The sequence below is a fragment of the Lates calcarifer genome, linkage group LG23 (assembly GCF_001640805.2).
Source record: "Lates calcarifer isolate ASB-BC8 linkage group LG23, TLL_Latcal_v3, whole genome shotgun sequence".
NCBI classification, from domain to species: Eukaryota; Metazoa; Chordata; class Actinopteri; family Centropomidae; genus Lates; species Lates calcarifer.
In genome coordinates, this window is record NC_066855.1 from 11,965,317 (window position 1) to 11,988,705 (window position 23,389).

Consider the following 23,389-nt stretch of genomic DNA (forward strand, 5'->3'; position numbering starts at 1 on the left):
CACTCTCATGTCTGTGCGTGAAGTAAAAAGCAAGAGCCAGGAGGCGGTAAGCGCCTAGCTTAGCATGAAGACTGAAAGCAAGGGCAAATAGCTAGCTTCACTCTCTGCAAAATTCACAAACACACCTATAAACACCTCTGGAGTTCATTAAATGTGCAAAACATTAACATGTTGTACCTTGCGTGTTTAAACCATCCACCATTACACTACAAAATTTAACAACAATTTGTGGTTTTGGGTGGGTTTTAGCTTGAACTATTTCTTTACAGTTTATCCCTCCCCTCAGCACTTCTTTATATCACAACATATCATTTAATCTACATATAAGTTTATAATATCTACTATATTGTTAAAGATTTAAACCAATACTTTCCATTATTTAAGGCCTGTGACCTAGCAGAATTAAAAGCAGCGTTTAGTTGTGCAATCTTAGCATATTTCAGATTTCTATACGTTTTAACCACTTCCATAGAACTTTATAATAATATAATCATATTGCAAATTTTAGCCGCTAGGTGTCAGCACTCACTTGATACTGATCTCCCTCGTGCTCCCTTGACTTCTCTTTCTTGCTGTTGTTGTGCATAGACCTGTGATGCTTTCAGGTACTTTATGTAAGTTCGAAAATTCTACAAAAACGTTCATGATTACGGGGTCTCGTGGGCTTAGCCACATAATCAGCATACTCTGGGATAAGGCATACATACCATATTTCATATGTGCAGTACGCAACCTCCCTCCATGGTCCTGGATAAAAGTCCCACCCTGTGAACCTTTGACCAATAAGGATCAAGATTACAAAATTCCCAAGATTACTAAATTACCGACGAAACATGAAGGCACCACTGCTGTGGCTCACATGCTATCAACACACTGCGTGTTGCTGGATGCTAACACTTCCACAACATGTCCAAGTAAAGTGACAGCGTGTTGGGTATACATAAAGCCCAGCCTGCTGGAATGAGGACAGAATAACAGTTTAAGTAGTCGTGTTGTTATTTGTTTAAGTGAAGCTGCCAAAATGGTGAAAGAACAGTTCAGAGAGACAGATGTGGCCAAGAAAATGTGAGTACATCAGACTGAAGAACACCGCTAACACGTTAGCTCGCTGGTTAGCCACTGTCATTTAGTTTGCAATATAGCTTTTATTGACAAGTTGTTTAATACCTTAATATTAAAAGGCACTGTAAGACACAGAGGCACTACCAAACTGCCAATAAGTCAGTGAGGCTAACCTTGACACCTTCTGACACGTAACCTAACGTTAGCTTACCTACACACCGTGTGAAGAGAAACTCTGCTATTTAGAGTTGATAAAATCGGATTTCTTAGTATTTTTTTCCAGCTTACTATTCTTCTCATCACTGCTTATCACTTGGATGATTGTGGAAAAATGTATCACAATAGGAATACTTGTACACTGTAAGCAACTGGTCAGGCAGTGCTGCTGTTAGAACAAGACAGCAGACATTATAATGTTGTTGTGACTGAGTTTAACCCTATGATTTCCCTTGCTTTGATGTTTGCACTTGTTTACAGAAGCCACATCTGCTTTGGAATGAAATCTGCTGAGCAGATGCGTCAGCAGGCTCACATCCAGGTGGTCAGTAAAAATCTGTACAGCCAAGACACCAAACACACTCCACTGTCCTATGGAGTGTTGGACCACCGTATGGTATGAGACATACACACAAACTAAAATAAAAGTAATTATTATTGCCTGTTCAGGCAGTTTAAAGCTGACTGGGCCACGGAACCTCAAGCTGGTGTGCACATTTAAACACAAGGATCCAAGAACCATTTAACAATTTGTTCAGTGAAGAGATGAGGGATGGATGGACTGATTTTTCTGTGCAGTGGACAAGCATCATCATTGTACTGCCATACATACCATAACTTAATAATAATAATAATAATAAAATACATACATTTGCTCACACTTTTAATGTATCCATGGAGGTTAATCTTCACACCTTTATCAAAGTCCTGTGCATAGCAAGCAAAGTACAACACAGGACAACAATATATTACAACATTCTCCCCCTCTAAATTTAAACAGTGGCATTACTTACAGATTTTAAGTTCTTGGTGCACAGGTAAGTGGCTCCAAGGCAGTTTTCTTACTCAGGAGTTGGTATATCAAACAGCACAAACTGTTAGGATCTCTTAGGAAGCTGTTAGGGTCAGATATACAGGTTAAATCAGGGTGAATGATATACAGACACAATACCATGAATACAAAAGTATGTCATCTCAAACAATTGGCAGAAACTTACTACAGACAAACTTACTGGTGGCAGCATGGTTTCAAACAAAGGGATTTGACCTGAGCACACCTAGCCTTTATATAACCTCTCCTTCACTTAACTCCTCCCATGTGCACTGACAGGTGAACCTCTCCACCCAATCCTGGACAGAATACTTGAGAATAGCCACTAAAGCATTCAGGTTTTAGATTCTTGAACTTTTTCTTTAAATTTTTGATTTTTTTTGGTTGATTTTTTTTTTTTTTTTTTTTTTACGAATTCAACCATATGCGTCCAAAATCCTTGGATGTTTCAAAAGTTATTGACTTTATGTCACCTGTCACATATCAGTGCATCTAAACTGATGAAAGTATAACTCTACAGGGATAAAAGTATGGCGCCAATCTCAAATGTCGAATATCAAACACCGGGGTTATATTGAATAATGTTATCCAGCCATTATCCACCCTTACACTTAGTGGTTCTTCACTCTCTGCCGTGTTTCTTGCAGGGTACCAGTGAGAAAGACCGGCCATGTCTGACTTGTGGAAAGAACCTGGCAGATTGTTTAGGACATTATGGCTACCTGGATCTGGAGCTGCCATGTTTTCATGTTGGCTATTTCAAAGCCATCATAGGAATCTTACAGGTAAGTGCTATTAGCATTGTTTTTTAAAATAACATATACTAGAAAATTCAAATGGAATTTTAAGTATAGATCAATAAACAATAAGACTGTATACTGTATACTTTAAAATCAGTCATTTGGAGACTCAAACCTTGTGCTAGATGGTTAGTATAATCAGCATTGGTAAACACTGATAATGCTAAAGTTCATTTGAAAGATGTACTTCTCTATAGAATGCAATATATATTTATTTCCTTTAGGTGTCACTAGAGTATCAAAATTAGAAGAGGCAGAAATACTGTTTTTGAGAATTGTGTGTGTATCTTGAAGCTTAACCTATGAAATTACCAATAATATAAAGTAAATCACATTTTTATTATAGTTTTACCCAAGTGTTACAAATTAAATTTATTATTATTTTGTGTATTTTTATATCATAAAAGAGTGCAGCCATAATTTCACCTTTGATAATTTAAGTTAGACATTGATTCAGTTCCCTCATTCTAAAATTGTGTTTTGTCGTGAATCCAGATGATCTGCAAGACATGTTCAAGCATAATGCTGACGAAAGAGGAGAAACTACAGTTCACGGATTACTTGAAACGGCCAAACCTGGCCTATCTCCAGAAACGAGGGTTGAAGAAGAAGATCTCTGATAAATGCCGCAAAAGGACAATCTGTCTGAACTGTTCTGCTTTCAATGGTGAGAAAAGACATTTACAGATCTGATATTTGCTCTCTTTTCGTGCCAGTCATCCTGATGTGATAATTGGAAAAGCTGAATTTTGTGTCTCTTTTACTTTAAAGGACCAGTGAAAAAGTGTGGCCTGCTTAAGATCATCCATGAAAAGTACAAAACAACCAAGAAGGTGGTGGACCATTTTGTGTCCGAATTCCTCCAGTCCTTTGATATTGCCATCGAGCACAACAAAGTGGTGGAGCCTCTGCTGACCAGGGCACAGGTGTTTTTTAATAGTTTTTCACTCTCTGCAGTATGCGTCATTTAGTGTTACCAAACTGTGCTACAGCAAGTGAGAGTGGCTGCTTAGGATGAGAAGGTACAGCCAGGATAAGAAGTAGGGCTGGGTATCAAACCTCAGTATTTTTTGCTTACTCTAAAGTTGGCTTTGAATCATTGGTCAGATTCTGCTTTGTTTATTGTTAACTGACATATTTCTGCAAGTAACTGAGAAAAAATTGCAATACAAAAATTCAGGAAAAGGTATTATTATAAGCCTTTAAAAAAACAAACAAGAATTAATAAGTAGAAGTGCTGTACATCCCTTTATTTTTGCCTCATTTTGCCGTTGACTATCTTTTCTTTTCTAGGAAAATCTGAACCCTCTGGTGGTGCTGAACCTGTTCAAGAGGATTCCCCAGGAAGATATTCCCCTGCTTCTGATGAATCCTGAGGCAGGGAAACCTGCAGACCTCATCCTCACCCGCCTCCTGGTGCCTCCCCTCTGCATACGACCCTCTGTGGTCAGCGACCTGAAGTCAGGGACCAATGAGGATGACCTCACCATGAAGCTCACAGAAATAATCTTCCTTAACGATGTCATCAAAAAGGTTAGTGTCTGTTACTGACAATAGCTACTTATCTAAAGAAATGTAAGACATTATGTCAGATTCCAGCAGCCTCCAGCTAGAATAAATCACATTTAATCGGCATACAACTCCTCAACAGTAAAGCCAGAGGGCAAACACTGGGTCCAAAAAATGAGGAAATATCTCTCCTACACCTTTAGACCTGCTCATTTGAAGTACTCTGTTTCTAGAGTAGTCTATTCAACAAATGCAGACAACTAAAACACTGCAGTGGATTGTTAATAGACTGAGGCCTTCAGCTGAAAATTATCTACAAGCTTTATGATTGCAAAATGTCTTAAATGCAGTTTAATCACATGCCCACATTAACAAGCTATTTTCATCATGCAGCATCGTATGACAGGGGCTAAGACTCAGATGATCATGGAGGATTGGGATTTCCTCCAGCTACAATGTGCCCTTTACATCAACAGTGAGCTTTCTGGCATCCCACTCAACATGGCACCTAAGAAATGGACCAGAGGTTTCGTGCAAAGACTTAAGGGGAAGCAAGGTATAGTGTATAGTAAAACACGTGATATACAGAAGATGTGATACCCAGCGCACATTCTGAATTGCAGACTGACTTATTCACTGTGATAACTCAGGTCGATTCAGAGGAAACCTCTCGGGGAAAAGAGTCGACTTCTCTGGCAGGACTGTCATTTCTCCTGACCCAAACCTGAGGATCGATGAGGTGGCCGTCCCAGTACATGTGGCCAAAATCCTGACTTATCCAGAGAGGGTAAGCCCAACTCTGAGGCTACAACAAATACACTAAACAACCACCTGTATGCCAGAACTTAAGTTATCTAAATTTAGTACCGTATTATAGGTTAACAAGGCCAATCTGGAGCTAATGAGAAAACTCGTTCGCAACGGACCTGACGTTCACCCTGGAGCCAACTTCATTCAGAATCGTCACACACAGATGAAAAGGTGAGTCTGGCTGCTTCTGGGGCAAATTAAACCCACGGTTCACCTGATGTGGTTCACCACTAAAAATGAATCCTCGTTTTGTCTGGTCAGGTTTTTGAAATATGGAAATCGTGAGAAGATTGCTCAAGAGTTGAGGTTTGGCGATGTGGTTGAAAGGCACCTTATAGACGGAGACATCGTCCTCTTCAATCGACAGCCCTCTTTGCACAAGCTGAGCATCATGGCACACATTGTAAGTTTAGCTTCTGACCTATTACTTCACTAAACATAGAGCTGGAAAAGGGACCTTTTGAGATATTTGTAATTTGTTGTAGGCAGACAGGCTTGTAAGAATAACTTGACTTTGATGTTAAAACTTGAGTGCCATAATAATGTCTTTGTTCCTTGCAATAGCCCTCTTTTTGTGGTGTGCCTACCAGCGTAGGAAAAATAACTGCACAAGTTTAATTTTGTGAATCAAAGTTGCTCACAATGCCTTTTCGTGCCTAAAATACTTTGAATGTTTCCTGTACTTGGTTCAAATCTCATTATTATTTGTAATGAACCCTCCACACTTGGCTTGCAAAAAACAATTTTCAGGCTCAGTGCTGAGTTCTGTCCTGTCACTCGACAGGAAAGATGTAAACACATTAACAAAAAACAGCTTCTTACAGGTGCTGGAAAAAACAGGAGCAAAAATAATATGTGTGTATTTTTATGCTCCAATAATAACTTTATGTACTAAACAAAAATAATTACCTGTTTTACACCAGTGGGGCACAAGTGCCTGACAGCAATCTGTGACAGATTGGAACAAAATTAATTAATTAAAGTTAATTATTTCTGTGCCTAAAACTGCTTGCATCAGTCTCAGTAAACCAACCAAACTGAGTTAGTGTTCCAGAGTTTTATTAATAAACTGCTCTGAATGAAGTGCAACACTTAATATAGTTTTAATTTAAATTTTCATTCTGATCTTGTTTTATTTACTTTGTTTAGCTGATTCTTCATGTATGACTTTGATTTTTCACTCTTTCCAACCATGGTAGGCCAGAGTGAAACCTCACAGGACATTTAGATTCAATGAGTGTGTGTGCACTCCCTACAATGCCGACTTTGATGGTGATGAAATGAACCTCCATTTACCTCAGACTGAAGAAGCCAAAGCTGAGGCCCTGGTCCTGATGGGGGTATGCATCATCACAGCACATAGGTTCCATGCAGTATACACGTACCTGTAAATGTTGACATAAAGCAGTGAAAAGCTGCCTTCAGGAACTGTATTATTCATAGGAAAAATAGACTGCAGCTTGACACAAATTGTTGTCTTTTCTCCCAGACAAAAGCTAATCTTGTTACTCCAAGAAATGGTGAACCTCTGATTGCTGCTATTCAGGATTTTCTGACAGGTCAGTGCCGAGAAGTGTGGCAGCTAATCACAGTGCTCTGTTGTTGTATGATGTGAGGCTCTTTGTGCTTTGAGATTCAGGCTGAGAATCATCTATTGCTGATGAAAGGGAAAACTGTAATTTCCAGCACATGTACCTGGAAAAGCATGTATGATGTTCAGCGTCTCCTAATGGAATACAAAATTCTCATTTTGAGCTTTAATAACATAATTACTTCTCTTAAAATATTTAAATAGGGTATTGAATAATTATTTTCTACCTGAGGGGGGAGCACTCTAGCCATATGTGATTACCATTCATTTTTTGTCTCCTAGGGGCCTACCTCTTGACACTGAAGGACACCTTTTTTGACAGAGCAAAAGCCTGTCAGATTGTGGCATCAATCCTGGTGGGCAAAGATGAAAAAATTAGGATCTCTCTCCCCCGCCCGGCTATAATAAAGGTACTTCACTATTGCGAGCCTGTTACATAACTCTTATTTACACTGTGTGTGATCTGCCACCAGTATTTTTCTGTGTGTCCATCAGCCCATGGCTCTGTGGACAGGCAAACAGATATTCAGCCTTATTCTGAAGCCAAGTAAGGAATGTCCAGTCAAGGCCAACCTGCGGACCAAGGGCAAACAGTACTGTGGCAAGGGAGAGGACCTCTGTCACAACGACTCTTGTGAGTTCCTTTAGTAAAAGTGTCCACTAAACATACAAATGAAAATATTTTGTTGTCCTAAGTTGTGAGGTTCAGTGTTATTTTGCAGCTGCAGACACACAGCTAATGCTCCTTCACAGCATCAGAAATCTTAACATACTGATGAAGAGACTCTAGAGCAGGGTGATATGATCAATATGAGATCAGTATCACTTTAAAACTAATGGCATACAGCAGACAGATGCCCTTCACACGTACAAAACATGTGACAGGTATGCAAAACTATGTAAAACACAACCATGTAACATGTTCATATCACTGGAGCATGATTCCAGTTTGAGTCAATAAATTATAAGATTTAATTATTGCACATCCCTTAGGGACTGTATGCGCTTTTCTTCCTCTTGCTTAAGAGATCAACCTACTGTTCCTGCCCCAAAACCTTCCCAGCATTCCCTCCAACAATACGTAGATGAATGTCTTTCAGCTGTCACAACTCTGTGTTTTTATTCACCTTGCCAGTTTCTATTCTGGGACCTAATGTATCGTCAATTACTGTCACATTTGTTTGTCACTCTCCCAGTCGTGGTGATCCACAACAGTGAGCTGATGTGTGGCAGCATGGATAAAGGCACTTTGGGATCTGGCTCCAAGAACAACATCTTCTACATCCTGCTGAGAGACTGGGGACAGCTGGAGGCTGCCAATGCCATGTCCCGCCTGGCAAGACTCGCTCCAGTGTTTCTCTGTAGGTTGTCTGTGGGACTTCAGCAACATTTAGATGTCTGTCAGTCTCTGCAGAAATAAAGTGGGAAAGTGATTATAGAACATTCTGTAGCAGTTTGGTACTATAGTAGTAGTCATTTTAAATCCCTCATCAACAACAGTTCTACAAAATTGAATAATCAATGAAGATATTGAATTTAGCTTAATTAGATTTTTTATTTTTTCTCCCAACTTTCAGCCAACCGCGGTTTTTCTATTGGAATTGGTGACGTGACACCTGGCCAGGGACTGCTGAAGGCCAAACAGGACCTGCTGGATGACGGCTACAAGAAGTGTGATGAATACATTGAAGCTTTGGAGACGGGCAAGTTACAGCAGCAGCCAGGCTGCACGGCAGAGGAGACCCTGGAGGTAGGCTTGACCGCATATATTCATACATGGAAAATATTAGTATCCAGGTGAATTTACATGTGTCATCTGGATCCTCACTGCTACCTCTCATTTAATCCGCCATGTGCACACTAAGCTCTTTCATTTGATATATTGATTTACAACTGACGCTTCCCACTCCATAACATTTAGTGAAAATTTACACCGGAACTAAGTCATCAGTGGTGTGGCTGACTTTCATTGAAAATGCAAAATAGGCAAACAGCTGTAGAAAAGTGGGTGGGTGACCTTGAAAATGAATTTAAATTAGGTGGTGAACAACTAATTTAACTGCAGAGCCATGGTTCTGAAAGAACAGGCTAATATTAGAAATGCCACCAAGTCATCAGGTCTTTATTAGACATCCCATATTTTGTCCACCAGAAAGCAGTGATAAGTTGATTTTTCATTAGCAAAATGTCCAGTTCAGTAGGTATCATTGTCATAATTATTAAATAACCTAACTTAAGGTATCCTTATAAAAATGTTATGGTGTTTGGTACGCATTCATATGAAAACAAATAGCTGCTGATATGTCATTATTGAAGTTTTTAAATATTTCAATATGGATGTCAGCATTGGCAATAGCCTGAGTGGGTCAGGCTCTCATCTTGAATAGATGGGCAGTAGGCTTCACAATGGCTACATCTCTAACCAATCAAACCAAATTATAGGCAGAAGTAAGTGAGCCAGCGGTACCATCTCACTAACAAACCAGTGCAGTAATGCCATAACACAAGTGAAACATTTCACTTTTTAACAACTGTTCTACCTTTCGTGCCAAGAAATATAACCAGGAGAGTGTGAACTTATTCACATTTTAAAGCATTACCTTGAAATGTCTGTCTAAAACCAAACTCTCTGAATAGCTGTTTCCTCACCAAAAAGTGAAGGGAATTTCACTTTTATCTTTTAACCTTTTTTTTTTTTTTTTTAAAATCGAATGCTATACAATCAGTTTATTACCATAGTCTAGCAAATTCTGTAAAGTACTGCACAGCACTTTTTAGTTCAGACAAAAGCGTCACCTTTGCCCATGTCATTACAAATTTTAGACTACTGTTTTGAAGTTGAGTAACTTCTGCAAATACAGACGATTTTGATCTGTCAGATGAGCAATTATTAATCCAAACATTTGAGCCTTCACAGTCAATGAAAGTACATTATGGCCAGGGCAGTAATGGTGTTGTAGCTAGAGAGTACAACCCATAAATAATAAAAATAAATTAGTACAACACAATTAGTCTGTGGGAGAAATGTAATGGTCAGTGTCCTGGTTTTTGTATTGCATTTTTTCTTAATTCATTAGTCCATCTCATCCCTTTTATTGCCTGAAACTTGAGATTTAATTTAATTACTGTAGTTCTTGCAAAAGGCTTTTGTAATGTGAATGGTTGCCCATGGCGTTTATAGTTCATACTGCATTAGAGAAGAAAAAAGTCTAATTTGCAGTAAGCAAAGCAAAGCTGTTTCCAGGCATATTTACAAGCACAGGTTTTGTCTATGGGGTTTGACCTTTTTTTTAACTGTGTGTTTGGATCTCAGCAACCAAGGTTGTTTAATTATGAGTGTTTGTCAATAGGCTCTGATTCTGAGAGAGCTGTCTGTCATCCGAGACCGAGCTGGCAGTGCCTGCCTGAGGGAGCTTGACAAGAGCAACAGCCCTCTAATCATGGCTCTTTGCGGATCCAAAGGTAAGTTAACTGCAAAGGAACCTTTATTCATACAATGATGAACAAACCTGCAAAGACCACAACAGGACATTATCCTCTTAACCTGCAAAGACTTTTGTACTTTCACAGCAACCCCCAAACACAAGGAGGAGAAAGATGTTGCCTCCGGAAACACCCAGCCAATCAATAAATGTGCATGCTGGTTTTAATGTAGATTAATTTCTGAAAATAGTCACAGGGACATGGGGTATATGACCTCTAACAATAGCCTGCTGTGAACCGCTTTCAGAGCAATAGAACATTTATAGAGATTTATTTCATTCATAAGTTTTTCTCTCGGTAAATGCGTCTGAAAAAGAAAAGATATTATGAGTCAGTTTCCTGTTGAAAAGCCCCATTATGGTGCAGTTTCCATACACATTCCAGGAAGTATCTTGATTTTTTTTAGCACTTTCCAGTCTTGTGTTAAATGAAAAAGGAGTGACAAATCAAGGGCTCAAACAGAGAAAAAAGGTGTGATACAGGAAGAGGAAGAACAAAAGCCTGATTTGATAATGAAATAATAGGCTCCAGCCCTTAATGGATAAGCAGAATAGATAATGAATGGATGGATTGATAATCAGATAATACCACAACAATCAGGCAGACTCAAACTGAGAAAGGACAAATTTCCTCTGTAAAAAGTAGAGGAAAAATGAGAGAAACCTTGGATATGCAAAGTCTTAGAGGGATCGATATCAGTTTTCCTGAGCAAGCAAAAGATTAACAGGTAGAATTATAATAAATGTTCCAAATTCTGACTTCAAAACTTACCCCATAACATCCTGTTTTCTGATAGTATGAGCAATCCCAAAAGTTAGACACTGAAACAAACAGAAGAAATCAAAGAGAACTTTGGGTCATGTTAGGGCAAAGTGGGCAAAAAAATATTTCAAGTTATTTTTCAGTGATAGCATCAAGATGGAATAACACATTAACTTAACCATGGAACTCGGATTGTCACATGACAGTCTCACACCATGCAGTCATCAGTGTAGGGGTGTAGCCTGGCAGTTGAGGCGCATACAGTACTATATAATAGCAACGTGTGTGGGGACGATAAAATCCAAGTGAATTTGTAGAGGCCCATCTGCCAGTTATGAAACTGTTTTGCATCTAAAACAGCAAATAAAATCGTCTCTGATTTTCTGCTGAAATTAATTCTGCTTTTTCCTCTTTTGTGTTTGTTCTCTGTCTTATATTTTCATTATCATTCATTTTTTGTTTGTGTACTGTGTCTCACCTTTTCATCTGTCTCCTCTCTATACATACAGGATCCTTCATTAATATCTCTCAGATGATTGCCTGTGTGGGCCAGCAGGCTATAAGTGGCTCTAGAGTACCTGATGGTTTTGAGAATCGCTCTCTGCCTCACTTTGAAAAGCACTCAAAAGTAAGAACCAATTTATTTATTTTAATTATTTTTGTACATATTCCTTAGAGGAATATACACGTGCTGTACTCTGGATTTGTTTCATAGGACATACAAAGGTTGTTTGGGCTCATGCAAATGGTAAAAAACCTATTATATGGCCAGTGTCTCCTGTTTTTATTAAATTATTTAAACTTTGATCCTATGTGTAACATTCAGGTCTCACACTGAGTCATCAGCTCTTTACCATGCTGCCATTCAGTAGTTCTCTTATGTTACCCCAGCCTCTGATTGGCTAAGTCAAAAAGCGTCAGTGCACGCTATTGCTGTTTTGTCTCCATTCATATCTCTGTTACCCCAAGGATATTTATTTATATATAGAAGAATAACAAATGATGGCATAATATCAATGAAACGTGACAATAACCATAACAAGAGAAGGCACGTTTCACATATTTGTAGAATACGCAGAAACCTCCCTAATGGCTCACTGATGTTTTTTCTACAGCTGCCTGCTGCCAAAGGCTTTGTGGCAGACAGCTTCTATTCTGGCCTGACTCCCACAGAGTTCTTCTTCCACACTATGGCTGGTCGGGAGGGTCTGGTAGACACTGCTGTGAAAACTGCAGAGACCGGATACATGCAGGTAATGCCTGAGGATATTTTTCCACCATGGATCAACTTCTGTTTCCATTATAAAATCACACAAAGTATGGGTCTATCTACATTAGCCTTAAAGTCTTTGGGGTTTTAAGGTAAGAAAATGTGGTAAAGTAGTAACTACTGTGTCGCACAAACTGATTATATTGTGTGTTTGTGGGAGTGGATGGGCTGTTGATCCACAGTTGTAACTATTCTATCATTACTTACACTAAATGGTGATGTTTCTTTAAAAACAAAAAAATACCAGCCTTCTCTGTGAAACTTCTGTTTTGGATCAAAAATAACTCAAAAACGCTCTGTACTGGGGAGGTTTGAAAAAAAAAAATCAGCATCATAAATTCTCAGAGACCAAAGCAAACCTCCTTAAATTGCCACTATTAGCCCAATACCCAAAGATGTTCAATTTAAAATCATAAAAAACACTGAAAAGCAGCAAATCCTGACATCTGAGAAGATGGAATTGGTGAATGTTTGCCTGATAAATTACTTAAATGAATTTGATCATTGGAATGTAATATTTTTTGTCATCTAATTAATTGATCAATCGTTTTAGCACTTCATAGAAATGTGTGAGTTAATCAGGGTTTCACCTCAGATGTATTTAAGCATTAAGCTTTATCATATGTCACCTTGATATTTTTTGTGTGTGAACAGAGACGACTGGTGAAGTCCCTGGAGGATTTGTGCTCGCAGTACGACCTGACAGTTCGCAGCTCCACTGGTGACATAATTCAATTTATTTATGGCGGTGACGGTCTGGACCCCGCTGCCATGGAAGGAAAAGATGAGCCACTGGAGTTTAAGAGAGTCCTGGACAACATCCGGGTGAGAACAAACAGACATGTCCCTACCTCCCTGCACACACCCACGCATACACTGACACGTGCAGTTATTTATCACTATGTGGCTCTCACATAACCTTTCCATAACTCTTCCTGTTACTGCAGTCACATTTCACTCCTGTAGCTTTCATTTTTGTTTTATTTCATTGTTTGTTTTGTCTCTTATGTTTGTATCTCAAACTTTCATGGACATTCAAAGTGCTCTACACACTACTTAGTGTTTGGTATGCTAATGTTTAGTCTGTTGTATATCAGTAAAAAAAAATGCTAATGCAAAACAAATCTGGGGAGGAGCGAGCTTCTCATGAACAGAAAGTTATTGGTGCACCTCCCAGAGTGATTTTGTTAAAGAGGAAGAAGCCATCTTGTCTTCATTTACCTAGTCTGGATAAATAAAGCTTTAAAAAAAATCTATCTGCCCAGCCAGTGGTTAGGTTGGAATATGAGCGGGAATCAATTGGAATAAAAAAAGAACGGTGATCCAGTCGCTGCTGAACTTTAACTCATGTCTGTGGAAATTGTGTGCATTTATACACACAGTGAATATATTACAGTTTACTGTGTCTTTCTTGAAATCTTTTATTCTCAAGTGCTGTCTTAAGTATTGTTTAGGCTCTAATTGGTTTCAAGAGGTTCACCTTCACAGACACAAAACACCTAGAACAGATGTAATTCTAGCCCAGGCTTCTCTGTCTGGTAACACTGGCTCAGTGTAGCCTAAGGGACGCCTTTTAAATGTGTAACACAATTATATGCTGGTGCTCTGGGAGAACAAATACCGGCATGAATATCCTCCCACTGCAAGAAGCTGACTGCCAACCAAAAAGGCAGCTCATTACCAGAGAATTACCAGAGAATCTCCTTGTGTGATAACACACAGGAATAATGAACAGTTAAAATTCCAGCAAATTCATTTTTTATTGTCTAATCATGCCACATTTCAGCACCAAAGTAATTAAATAAAATTACAGGAAGTTTACATTTATTTTCTTTGTGGGAAAGTGGTCTTACTTGCTGAGTAATTTGATAAGAATTAATCTTCTGGTTAACAGGGCTCATGAAGGAGCTCAGTTTTCTATGTCATTTTAATGGCTTGGATTTACCTTCAGGCCTCTTCTCAATTTTACTCATCAATCTAATGTGCATCATAGATGTAATTAACTTTGATTAACTTTGTTTTTGCCTTAAAGGCACAATTAGTAATCCGAATGGAAACCAAAGAATCCTAGGATTAGATCATCTATCACTCCTAAACTAACTGAATCTTTTAATGTGGGGATTAATAGTAGACAGCACCATCTAAGCACATCTTTTCTGGTGCTGTTAAAGGTTTGTTTACATCAATGATAATTGTGAACACAGTAGTAAAACAACATAAAAATGATTTATAATCCACTGACAAACAGAGAAAGCATTTTTTTTTTTTTAAATCTATACATTCTTCTCAGTTGTGTTTGTGAATGTAACAAAAATGTATATGGTCACAGCTGTAAGAAATGAGAACTGTAATCAAACAGAACTGTAATCAAGAATAGATTGACTGTAGTCCCTAGGTGTTCCTTTGTGTTCTAGCTATTACAGTGTGATTAGCTGCCTTTCACCAGCTTAAAATGCCACCTGTGTTTACCGCAGTGAGGGTAGTAATTGACAGCAGAAGCATGTTTACAAGAGAAGATTGATCCTAGGAATGGTGAGCTCTACAGGGAAACCCTCTGCTGCATGTTAATTTGTTATTAGCAGTGCAATGCATTTTTACTCATATGGCACTTTTCATGGGGGCATACAAGGCAATTCATGTTGGTCTCCGGTTTGCATCAAAGAGTAATAAATTAGATTGATTGTTGTAAAACACAAATGGCTCTTATTATTATGTCAGCTGACAGTAAGGCAATTACCATCCATCTGCCAAGACATTATTACTGATCTGATTACATGTAATAGTTCAAGCAAATGTAGTGATTTATATGTCAACAAAAGGTCATAAATGGAGATAAATGGAGATCAAAATGAAAACGATTAGTAAATAGTTCTATATTAACCCTCTCGTTGCCCTTCCCGTATTCCGTATACTTAAGATAACCGCTTCAGAATCGCGAATGTCATGCACAACAACAAATCCTACTACTACTACTACAACACACACACACACACACACACACACACACACACACACACACACACACACACAAAGGCACAACGAGAGTTAAGTAATTTAAAATGCAATGAGGATCATTTATCAGGAGCTTTAACCCAGGAGTGAGGGAACTAACAGGAACTGTTGAGTTTTTTGATCCTCTCCACCACCACTAACCACCCCTCCACCACCACCCCCACAGGCGGTCTACACATGCCCAGACGAGCCTGCACTCAGTCAGAACGAGCTGGTCCTCACTGCAGATGCTATCATGAAGAGAGCTGACTTCTTGTGCTGCAGAGACAGCTTCTTGGAGGTAACCTCATCAATCACAGCAAAGTGCTGTCTATGATAGTTATATGTTTTTCTTTAGAATATTTGTTTATATTTAAGAAAAGCACTTATAGGAGTGTTCTGAACTTCTGACTTTTGTTCCTTGTATTTCCAGTGTGCAGGTGTGGTAGAGACAGTGTAAAAATAAGTTACACGGTAGCCAAGAGTTTTTGTTGACTTTTGAATTGTAGGTACTCTTTTCCCACACTGTAAATGTTCAAAAAAGACCTACTGCATCTTGCAGAGTTCGCAAAACATGACAGAATTCCTGGATATCCACCATATCCACCAAAAACTCCATCCATCCATCCATTATCTATACACATTCTTTGAGGGTAAGGAAGGTGGGGGCTGTAGCCAAACCCAGCTGACATAGGGCAAGAGGTGGGACACACACTGGACAGGATCTCTGTCACAGGGCTGCCCTATAGAAACAACCAACCATCCACACTCACATTCACACCTACAGGCAATTTAGAGTCACCAGTTAACCAAACCTGCATGTCTCTAGACCGTGGGAGGAAGCCAGCAGAGGGAAGACATGCAGTCCACAAACCCCCAGGTGAACTGGGTTTGAACCCAAAACCCTCTTGCTGTGAGGCAACAGTGCTAACTGCTGCACCATTGTGCCACTCCATGCAAAATCCCACTCAGAATTATGAGTGGTCTGATTTACAAACAGACAAAAAAAAAAAACTTACAAAGAAGACCACATCACCTCCTTAGTCAAGGCAACAACAAAGCATTTGAGCAAAGGGTATGTCTGCACAAGCAGAGAAGATACATGTTCCCAAATCCACCGAAAAAACATCACCCAGTACAACAGTGTGGCTCGTGGGTGTATTTTCAGTAGGTTCTGGATAACAATGGAGCTTCTATGGCATGGTATTTAATGGTATTTATTGACAGTAAGAAAAATACTAAACCAGCCAGCCTTATCCTTTAAGTTGCAATAATGTTCAGCGTGAGATTTATCAGAGTTGTTATATTTCCTAGTACAACAAATTTTGCAAGATGTTGCAGAAGACTGCCATCAAATGAAAAAGTGTATAATTCAATAATTTAAAATAGGATGACTGATAGGTGCAGAGGTCACCAGTGTGTTGCAGGAAGCCCAATTAATTCAGCAAATACAGCAGATGGATACACCATCGAAAAATTGACCTGAAAAATAAATGTAACAAAACACCCAGTTGTCCATCTGTATTTCTGAATAAATTTTTAATATAAAGTTAGGAGACTCAGAACTTGTATAAAGGGTGCATTTAGTTTCTTGTGTATTCTTTTTTCTTTCTATTTCTTTGTGAACTGATACAGTAACAGTGTTAGCGTTATTAACAGTGTTAATTGTGTAGAAATAAAGTCACTGTCATGGGATGTCGCTACCACTTACAAAGTGTACAAAAAAACCACATGATTAAAGCACACCCACTGACCCTGTTGTCTTCATTAGTTTGTGACATAGTGCTATAATGAGGAACGACATGGCAATAAATGTGATATTGTAAATAGGTTTCCCTCAATAAAGAAAGTTGTCTTAAAGTACTGCCATTATATGAAGTTAAAGCCAGTGACAAGTGGTTAAGTGGTGTGCTGGCTGTAATAAATGTGAACTTTCCCCTCTTTTGTGAAGGAGTTAACTGACACAGGATCAGAGAAGTACTTGGAGGTATAGTGACCGAGCATGCTGGATTGTGCTTTAACTGAATCAAGAATGGTGTGTTGGCAAGATTTAGAACAGACTGATATTTATTAAATAATCCTGTTGTTGCGCCTTTATTCTGATGACCGTCCACACCTTACGTGTTTCACTGTGGTACCTAACAACTGCATGACAGTGTGTCATGTGTCAAACAGCAAACAGTTTGTGCACATTTTATTGTTTGCTCTGAAAAATATTAATGAGCCTTTGGACTAGACCTCTGAAAATGATTCTTTTCCCTCAACAGGAGATAAAGAAATTTATTAAGAGCATCTCAGAAAGGATCAAGAAGACAAGAGACAAGTACGGCATCAACGACAACGGCACCAGCGAGGTAGACACGAATGTCACAGATTAATGTGCTGAATTCAGCAGTACCTTTAAGCTCAGCTACACCTGAAACTTCTTCTCTTTACTTTGTATTTCAGCCAAAGGTTCTCTATCAGCTGGACCGCATTACCCCCACCCAGCTGGAGAAGTTTCTTGAAACCTGCAGAGACAAGTACATGAGGTACAAAGATCACATGCTCGTGTTATTCTAAGGCTCATTATTTTTGTTTGTTACCCGTTTTCAGGACAGCAGTAGGTTTGAAAAGGAACATTTGATTTGCAAAAAATGTCATACTGATTTTATTTCCCCATGCATCCAAATGTTATTTTGTTTTTGCTGATTTAACAGTAAACAACATGTTTTTGCGACGCAGGTATCTCTAAATGTGCCTTGGGTAATAGAAAGTTAAGAGAAAAATGGGGGAAAAACTGAAATGAAGTGCTGATTATACACCAATATCCCTCAAACTGTGGCAATCATGGTAACCAATCCCGCATTTATTGAGATATTGTTTTGTTCCCACATGAACACTCCTCTGTGCTGAGGGCTGTGAATCATGTCAATTTTTGTGTGATAACTGCCAGTTTTCACTTCTAATGCAAGCTTAGTCAGTTTAATGAAAGCTGACTTGCCTCAGAGATTGCATCTTATCTTGTGTTTACTTATACAGAGCTCAGATGGAACCAGGCTCAGCGGTAGGCGCCCTGTGTGCCCAGAGCATTGGAGAGCCTGGTACTCAGATGACCCTGAAAACCTTCCACTTTGCTGGCGTAGCGTCTATGAATATCACTCTGGGAGTGCCTCGCATCAAAGAGATCATCAACGCCTCCAAGAACATCAGGTGTGATATGTAATTACAGAGATGTTTCTTTAGTTCCCTCTATCAGTAAAGCAGAGGAGAAAAAGCTGTTTCATCCTTCAAAGGTGAGTTCAGGCTGTGTGTCATGAAGTTGACTGGAAATTACTGTTGACTGATGGAACAAGAACTCACTCACGGTCACTCCCTCCTTCCCTGAATGGAAGCAGTGTTTCTGTTTAATATTTGCTGCCACATATCACTGCTGTGTTTTGCAGTTCATCAGGGCCCAGGGCACTTTTTTTTTTTTTTACTCAAAGTGTAGTATTGATTACTTGTCCATCACGGAGTCCATGGCTGGCAATATAAGCTCTGTTGGGCCACTCAGGAGGTCTTTTAATGTCACAATGATAAATACATGCCTAATTTTATTAATTGAATAAGCTATTGAAAGTCTTCTGCTCACCATTCAGCACCCCTATAATCACGGCTCATTTGGATGTGGAAGATGACGCTGACTTTGCAAGGCTGGTGAAGGGGAGGATCGAGAAGACTCTTCTGGGGGAGGTATTCTAACCTGCAGTATATTGTAGACACTTGTAAACACACTGTTTTTGCTTTCCTGTATCACTAAATTAGTGCCATAGACTTGAAGGAATGGACTCAAAGAAAAGAGGCTTTGTGTAAGATGAAGACTTGCTGTCCTTTACAGATCTCTGAGTACATTGAAGAGGTTTTTCTACCAGATGACTGTTTCATATTGGTGAAATTGTCATTGGAGAGAATAAGGCTGCTGCGGCTGGAGGTACCACAACTTTCTTCTTTTTGTTATGCACTGATATAGTACATGAATATTTCAGATGTATACCCTTTCACTCCTAGATTCATTAAAAATTCATTCTGATTTGTTACCTAGGTCTTATTTTGTGGTTTTGGCCTGTAACAATAACATTGCATTTACCAAAGTAATTTCTGAGATCTGGGAACATTAATCCAGTAATCCTTACAAAACATTATATAACATTTGAAACTCAAAATATTTTTTTCACAGCTAGCTTGGTTGAAAAAAATCTCTAAGGCTCACTAAATTAAAACATCATATCTTATTTGTTTAATCCTCACAAACTGTCAGAACAACATGCTGTGGTTTTGGTGCTGCTCGGCAGATTTTGTTACCTTTGGACAGAGCTAGGCTAGCTGTTAACCCTGTGCGAGAAAGCAATTAAGTATATTTCCTAAAATGTTGAACTATTCCTCTAATGAAAGAGATTTTTAGGAAACTTTGGAAATTAAGGGAAATTCAAAGTGATTTTATCATGTGATTGCCACCTGTTCAGCTAAATTTACATAATCTCACTCAACAATAGGAAAAAAAAAAGGAAAAAAAATGTTTTTCAGTCTCATGACTCATGACTGAAAATGTATTTTCAGTCAGAATGAGACGAATATTAAAGTGGTGATTTGTTTTATTTGGTTGCCATGGTCACAAATGAATCCTCAAGCATTTGGGCCAGAGTTATCCTGGATTTTGAAGTTGAAATAACCATGATAACCTGAGGTCTCCCTCACACAAGGCAAAAGATGAAGGTCATATAACAGAAGAAGGTTATGCTTTAACAGCAGCCACAGCAGATCACTCTCACATACAATATACTGTCTAAAGGTCATGAAATGCTACATTGTAGACACTGTGCTTTTGTGTCACATGGTAGGAATAGCAACAAGAGCGTTGCCTCTTTTTTTTTTTTCTGGCTTTCAGGTAAATGCAGAAACGGTGCGTTACTCCATCTGCATGTCTAAGCTGCGAGTGAAACCAGGGGACATCGCAGTGCATGGTGAGGCAGTGGTGTGCGTGTCTCCTCGAGAGAACAACAAAAGCTCCATGTACTACGTGCTGCAGTCATTAAAAGAGGAGCTTCCTAAGGTGAGAGTCTGGTGTGATGGTTTACAGAAGAAGTTGTCGTTTGCATCCTGGCTTTGTTGCATACGTTTCATACATTCACTTGACCAGACTGATGAGACAACTGATTCTCTACTGCATGGTCCATCATGGTTTAGGTTAGGCTCTGTACTGATCTAGGTAAAGAAAAATAAGGTAGGAAATTAAGGAAGTAAGAAACAATAAATATAAGCAATAATAGCAAAAGTCTCTGCATTTTCCATGAATGCAACAACAAAAACAGTACATCATCTGTAAAATGTAGCAACGAAATGAGTACGTCTGTGAAGGTTCTCAGTCATCCAGGTCATGGTAGTCTTAAGCGCTAAAGTTGAAGGCAACTGGACTTTCTTTTAGGTTCTTGAAGACATTTCACCTCTCATCCGAAAGAAAAATAATAAATAAATAAATAAATAAAAGACCATCCTTGGATTTTCAACTATGATTGAACAAAGTGTGACATTTATCACCACAGCTACTAAATGTTCTGCTATGCTCACCAGCTAGTCACACTTAACACAATGCATTTATACTTATTACGTTAGTAGAAGTAGACATTTTTCCAGGCTGCAGTCAATGATTACTTTACTCATCAATTAATGTTTATGTATATGTAAATTTTTCAATTAATCCATTAATTAATTTGCCTATAAAAGGTCAAACCCACACCTGCTTTGATTTTATGGCTCTCAACAACAAAGAAAAAAGAGGGTTAGCTGCCTGCAGCTGCTCTGAGTTTATGTTTTAGTTTTATTATGGCTTCTTTTGTTTGCTGCTGACAATGTTTTAATTTCTCACTTGGAAGGTGGTGGTTCAAGGAATACCAGAGGTTGCCCGAGCTGTCATTCACATCGATGAACAGAGTGGCAAGAACAAATACAAACTCCTGGTGGAGGGAGACAACCTGAGAGCTGTCATGGCAACGCATGGAGTGAATGGAAGCTAGGACCACTTCAAACAATACATACGAGGTACCAATCAAAGGAGATTTAAAGCCAGTGGCACTGTAGCTTGGATTAGAGCCCAGCATGCATCCTCATAGTTTTACTTAATACTTTCAGACTTCTGGCAGTATGACTATGAAACTAGTCTGAATTTGCATTCTGTGTAAGCTGTTAAATAGTCTTGCATTTAACTTTGTGGAACCCTGAATAATACATGGACCTTTTAAATTTCTTGTTCTCTTGATCCCTTTTGATCTCCAAACACCAGAATTGGGCCTAGTTATCATAATTTGTTAAGAAATAAGCCAGTCCTGATTAAAATGGCAAGACACTCTTCACTTGTTCCCAGCCGCAGCACTTTCTTACATCTCAGGACTGACTGAATATAAAAACATGTCCATACCATGGACTGCTTCCCCTGAAGCCAAGGAACTCTGAAACCACTCACTGTTTTACACTCATTGTGTGTGACAATAGAAAGAACTTGTATGACACACACTTTGTGTCAGTGGCTGCACTGACAAAGAGAGTAAACAACAATGGAGAGTTGGAAATATGTTGTTGGTGCTGCTGGAGTTTTCAACCACATCCGTGAAGGTTCACAGTCCATTTTATCTTCATTACTGCAAAGTGAGACCTGTATATTCTAATATATCAACTCCTGAGTGCTGAAAAGTAATCTTTCATGGCTGGAAGCTGGTGGCTCAGTGAGTCAATCTTGAGTTGTCGAATATAGAATTCCCTCAGCTGAGCAGATACAAAATGTCACTGATTTATTTGTTTTGAATGTGGAGACTGCATCAGGCATGCTCAGGGTTTTTTTTCTGTGTATTTTTCTAGGTTGAGAGGACCTTAGGTATTGAGGCTGCTAGATCCACAATCATCAATGAGATTCAGTACACCATGGTGAACCATGGAATGAGCATTGACCGGCGTCATGTCATGCTGCTCGCAGATCTCATGTCCTATAAGGTATGAAACCTTGATATGTCCTTGTAGAGCATGTGCTTTTGTATTTAGAAGTGTTCCACCTGAGTGCATGCTGTCCTCTGTCCATACAAGGGAGAGATACTGGGAATCACCAGGTTCGGTTTAGCCAAAATGAAGGAGAGTGTCCTCATGTTGGCCTCCTTTGAGAAAACTGCCGATCATCTCTTTGACGCTGCCTACTTTGGACAAAAGGACTCTGTCTGCGGTAAACCAATGCGTCATGTAACAAAACTGAATTTTACTCTTTATGCTTTAAATGGTTCTTAACATTTCCTTTGTTCTTGTCTCAGGTGTGTCTGAGTGTATCATCATGGGGATTCCAATGAATATTGGAACGGGACTGTTTAAACTCCTTCACAAGGCTGACAAGGATCCCTCTCCAGTCAAAAGGCCTCTGCTCTTTGACAACGCGGACTTCCATATACCTCTGGTCACATAGCAAAAGGAAAGAAGCAGCAGGGACGTTTGAAGTTTTTTTTTTTTTTTTTTCTCCTGGATTATGCTGACAGACATCTTATGATGATTAGCAGCAAATACAGAAGTGCCTGCCATAGTGTCAGAAAATTTTCTTTATGGGGATTTACAGAAAATGGGATTGTGTCCTTTTTTTTGCGTGAAGTTTTTGTTGATGCCACAGACTGTGAGAATGCTGCATTTCATTGTACAAAGCAAATTTTTTCAAGGCACTAGAAATGCTTATATAGATCTGTCAAACTGCGAAGAATACAAAGAACTTTAGATGCTTTAAACACTTCTGCCTCTCTGGATTATTACTTTCTAAAACTGTTTTGCGCGGTGGCCCTGAAGGTCAATGTACAACAACATTTCAAAAAAAAAAAAAAACAAAACAAAACAGCATTTCAGAAACACAACACCATTTCAGAAAACATTGCGCAGATTATGGGAAAGCTGGGATTTTGTAATTTTTGTAATTTTGTCTATGGGAAGTGCATAGATTTGCCTGTGGTTTATGCCGCTCAAATCAAAACTAGATATCATGAGACGCTTTTATTGAGTATTGAAAATTGTTATTAATAAAGAGG

At 38.9% G+C, this 23,389-nt stretch overlaps 1 protein-coding gene across 1 annotated transcript; it reads left to right on the top strand.

Annotated features, from left to right (window-relative positions):
- The first annotated feature begins 838 nt into the window (after positions 1 to 838).
- polr3a (polymerase (RNA) III (DNA directed) polypeptide A) lies at positions 839 to 23,097 on the top strand. Its single transcript, XM_018699316.2, is given in 32 exon segments — positions 839 to 1,065; positions 1,540 to 1,675; positions 2,758 to 2,895; positions 3,406 to 3,577; positions 3,682 to 3,836; positions 4,204 to 4,443; positions 4,813 to 4,975; positions 5,070 to 5,206; positions 5,297 to 5,400; positions 5,491 to 5,632; positions 6,429 to 6,569; positions 6,719 to 6,788; positions 7,103 to 7,230; positions 7,316 to 7,454; positions 8,017 to 8,181; positions 8,398 to 8,570; positions 10,171 to 10,282; positions 11,575 to 11,693; positions 12,181 to 12,318; positions 12,990 to 13,160; positions 15,514 to 15,627; positions 17,594 to 17,680; positions 17,775 to 17,857; positions 18,348 to 18,518; positions 18,947 to 19,040; positions 19,186 to 19,278; positions 20,233 to 20,397; positions 21,218 to 21,355; positions 21,357 to 21,383; positions 22,197 to 22,328; positions 22,419 to 22,551; positions 22,637 to 23,097. Coding segments are annotated over 32 exon segments (4,173 nt in total). The 5' UTR covers positions 839 to 1,021; the 3' UTR covers positions 22,786 to 23,097.
- Positions 23,098 to 23,389: the final 292 nt, after the last annotated feature.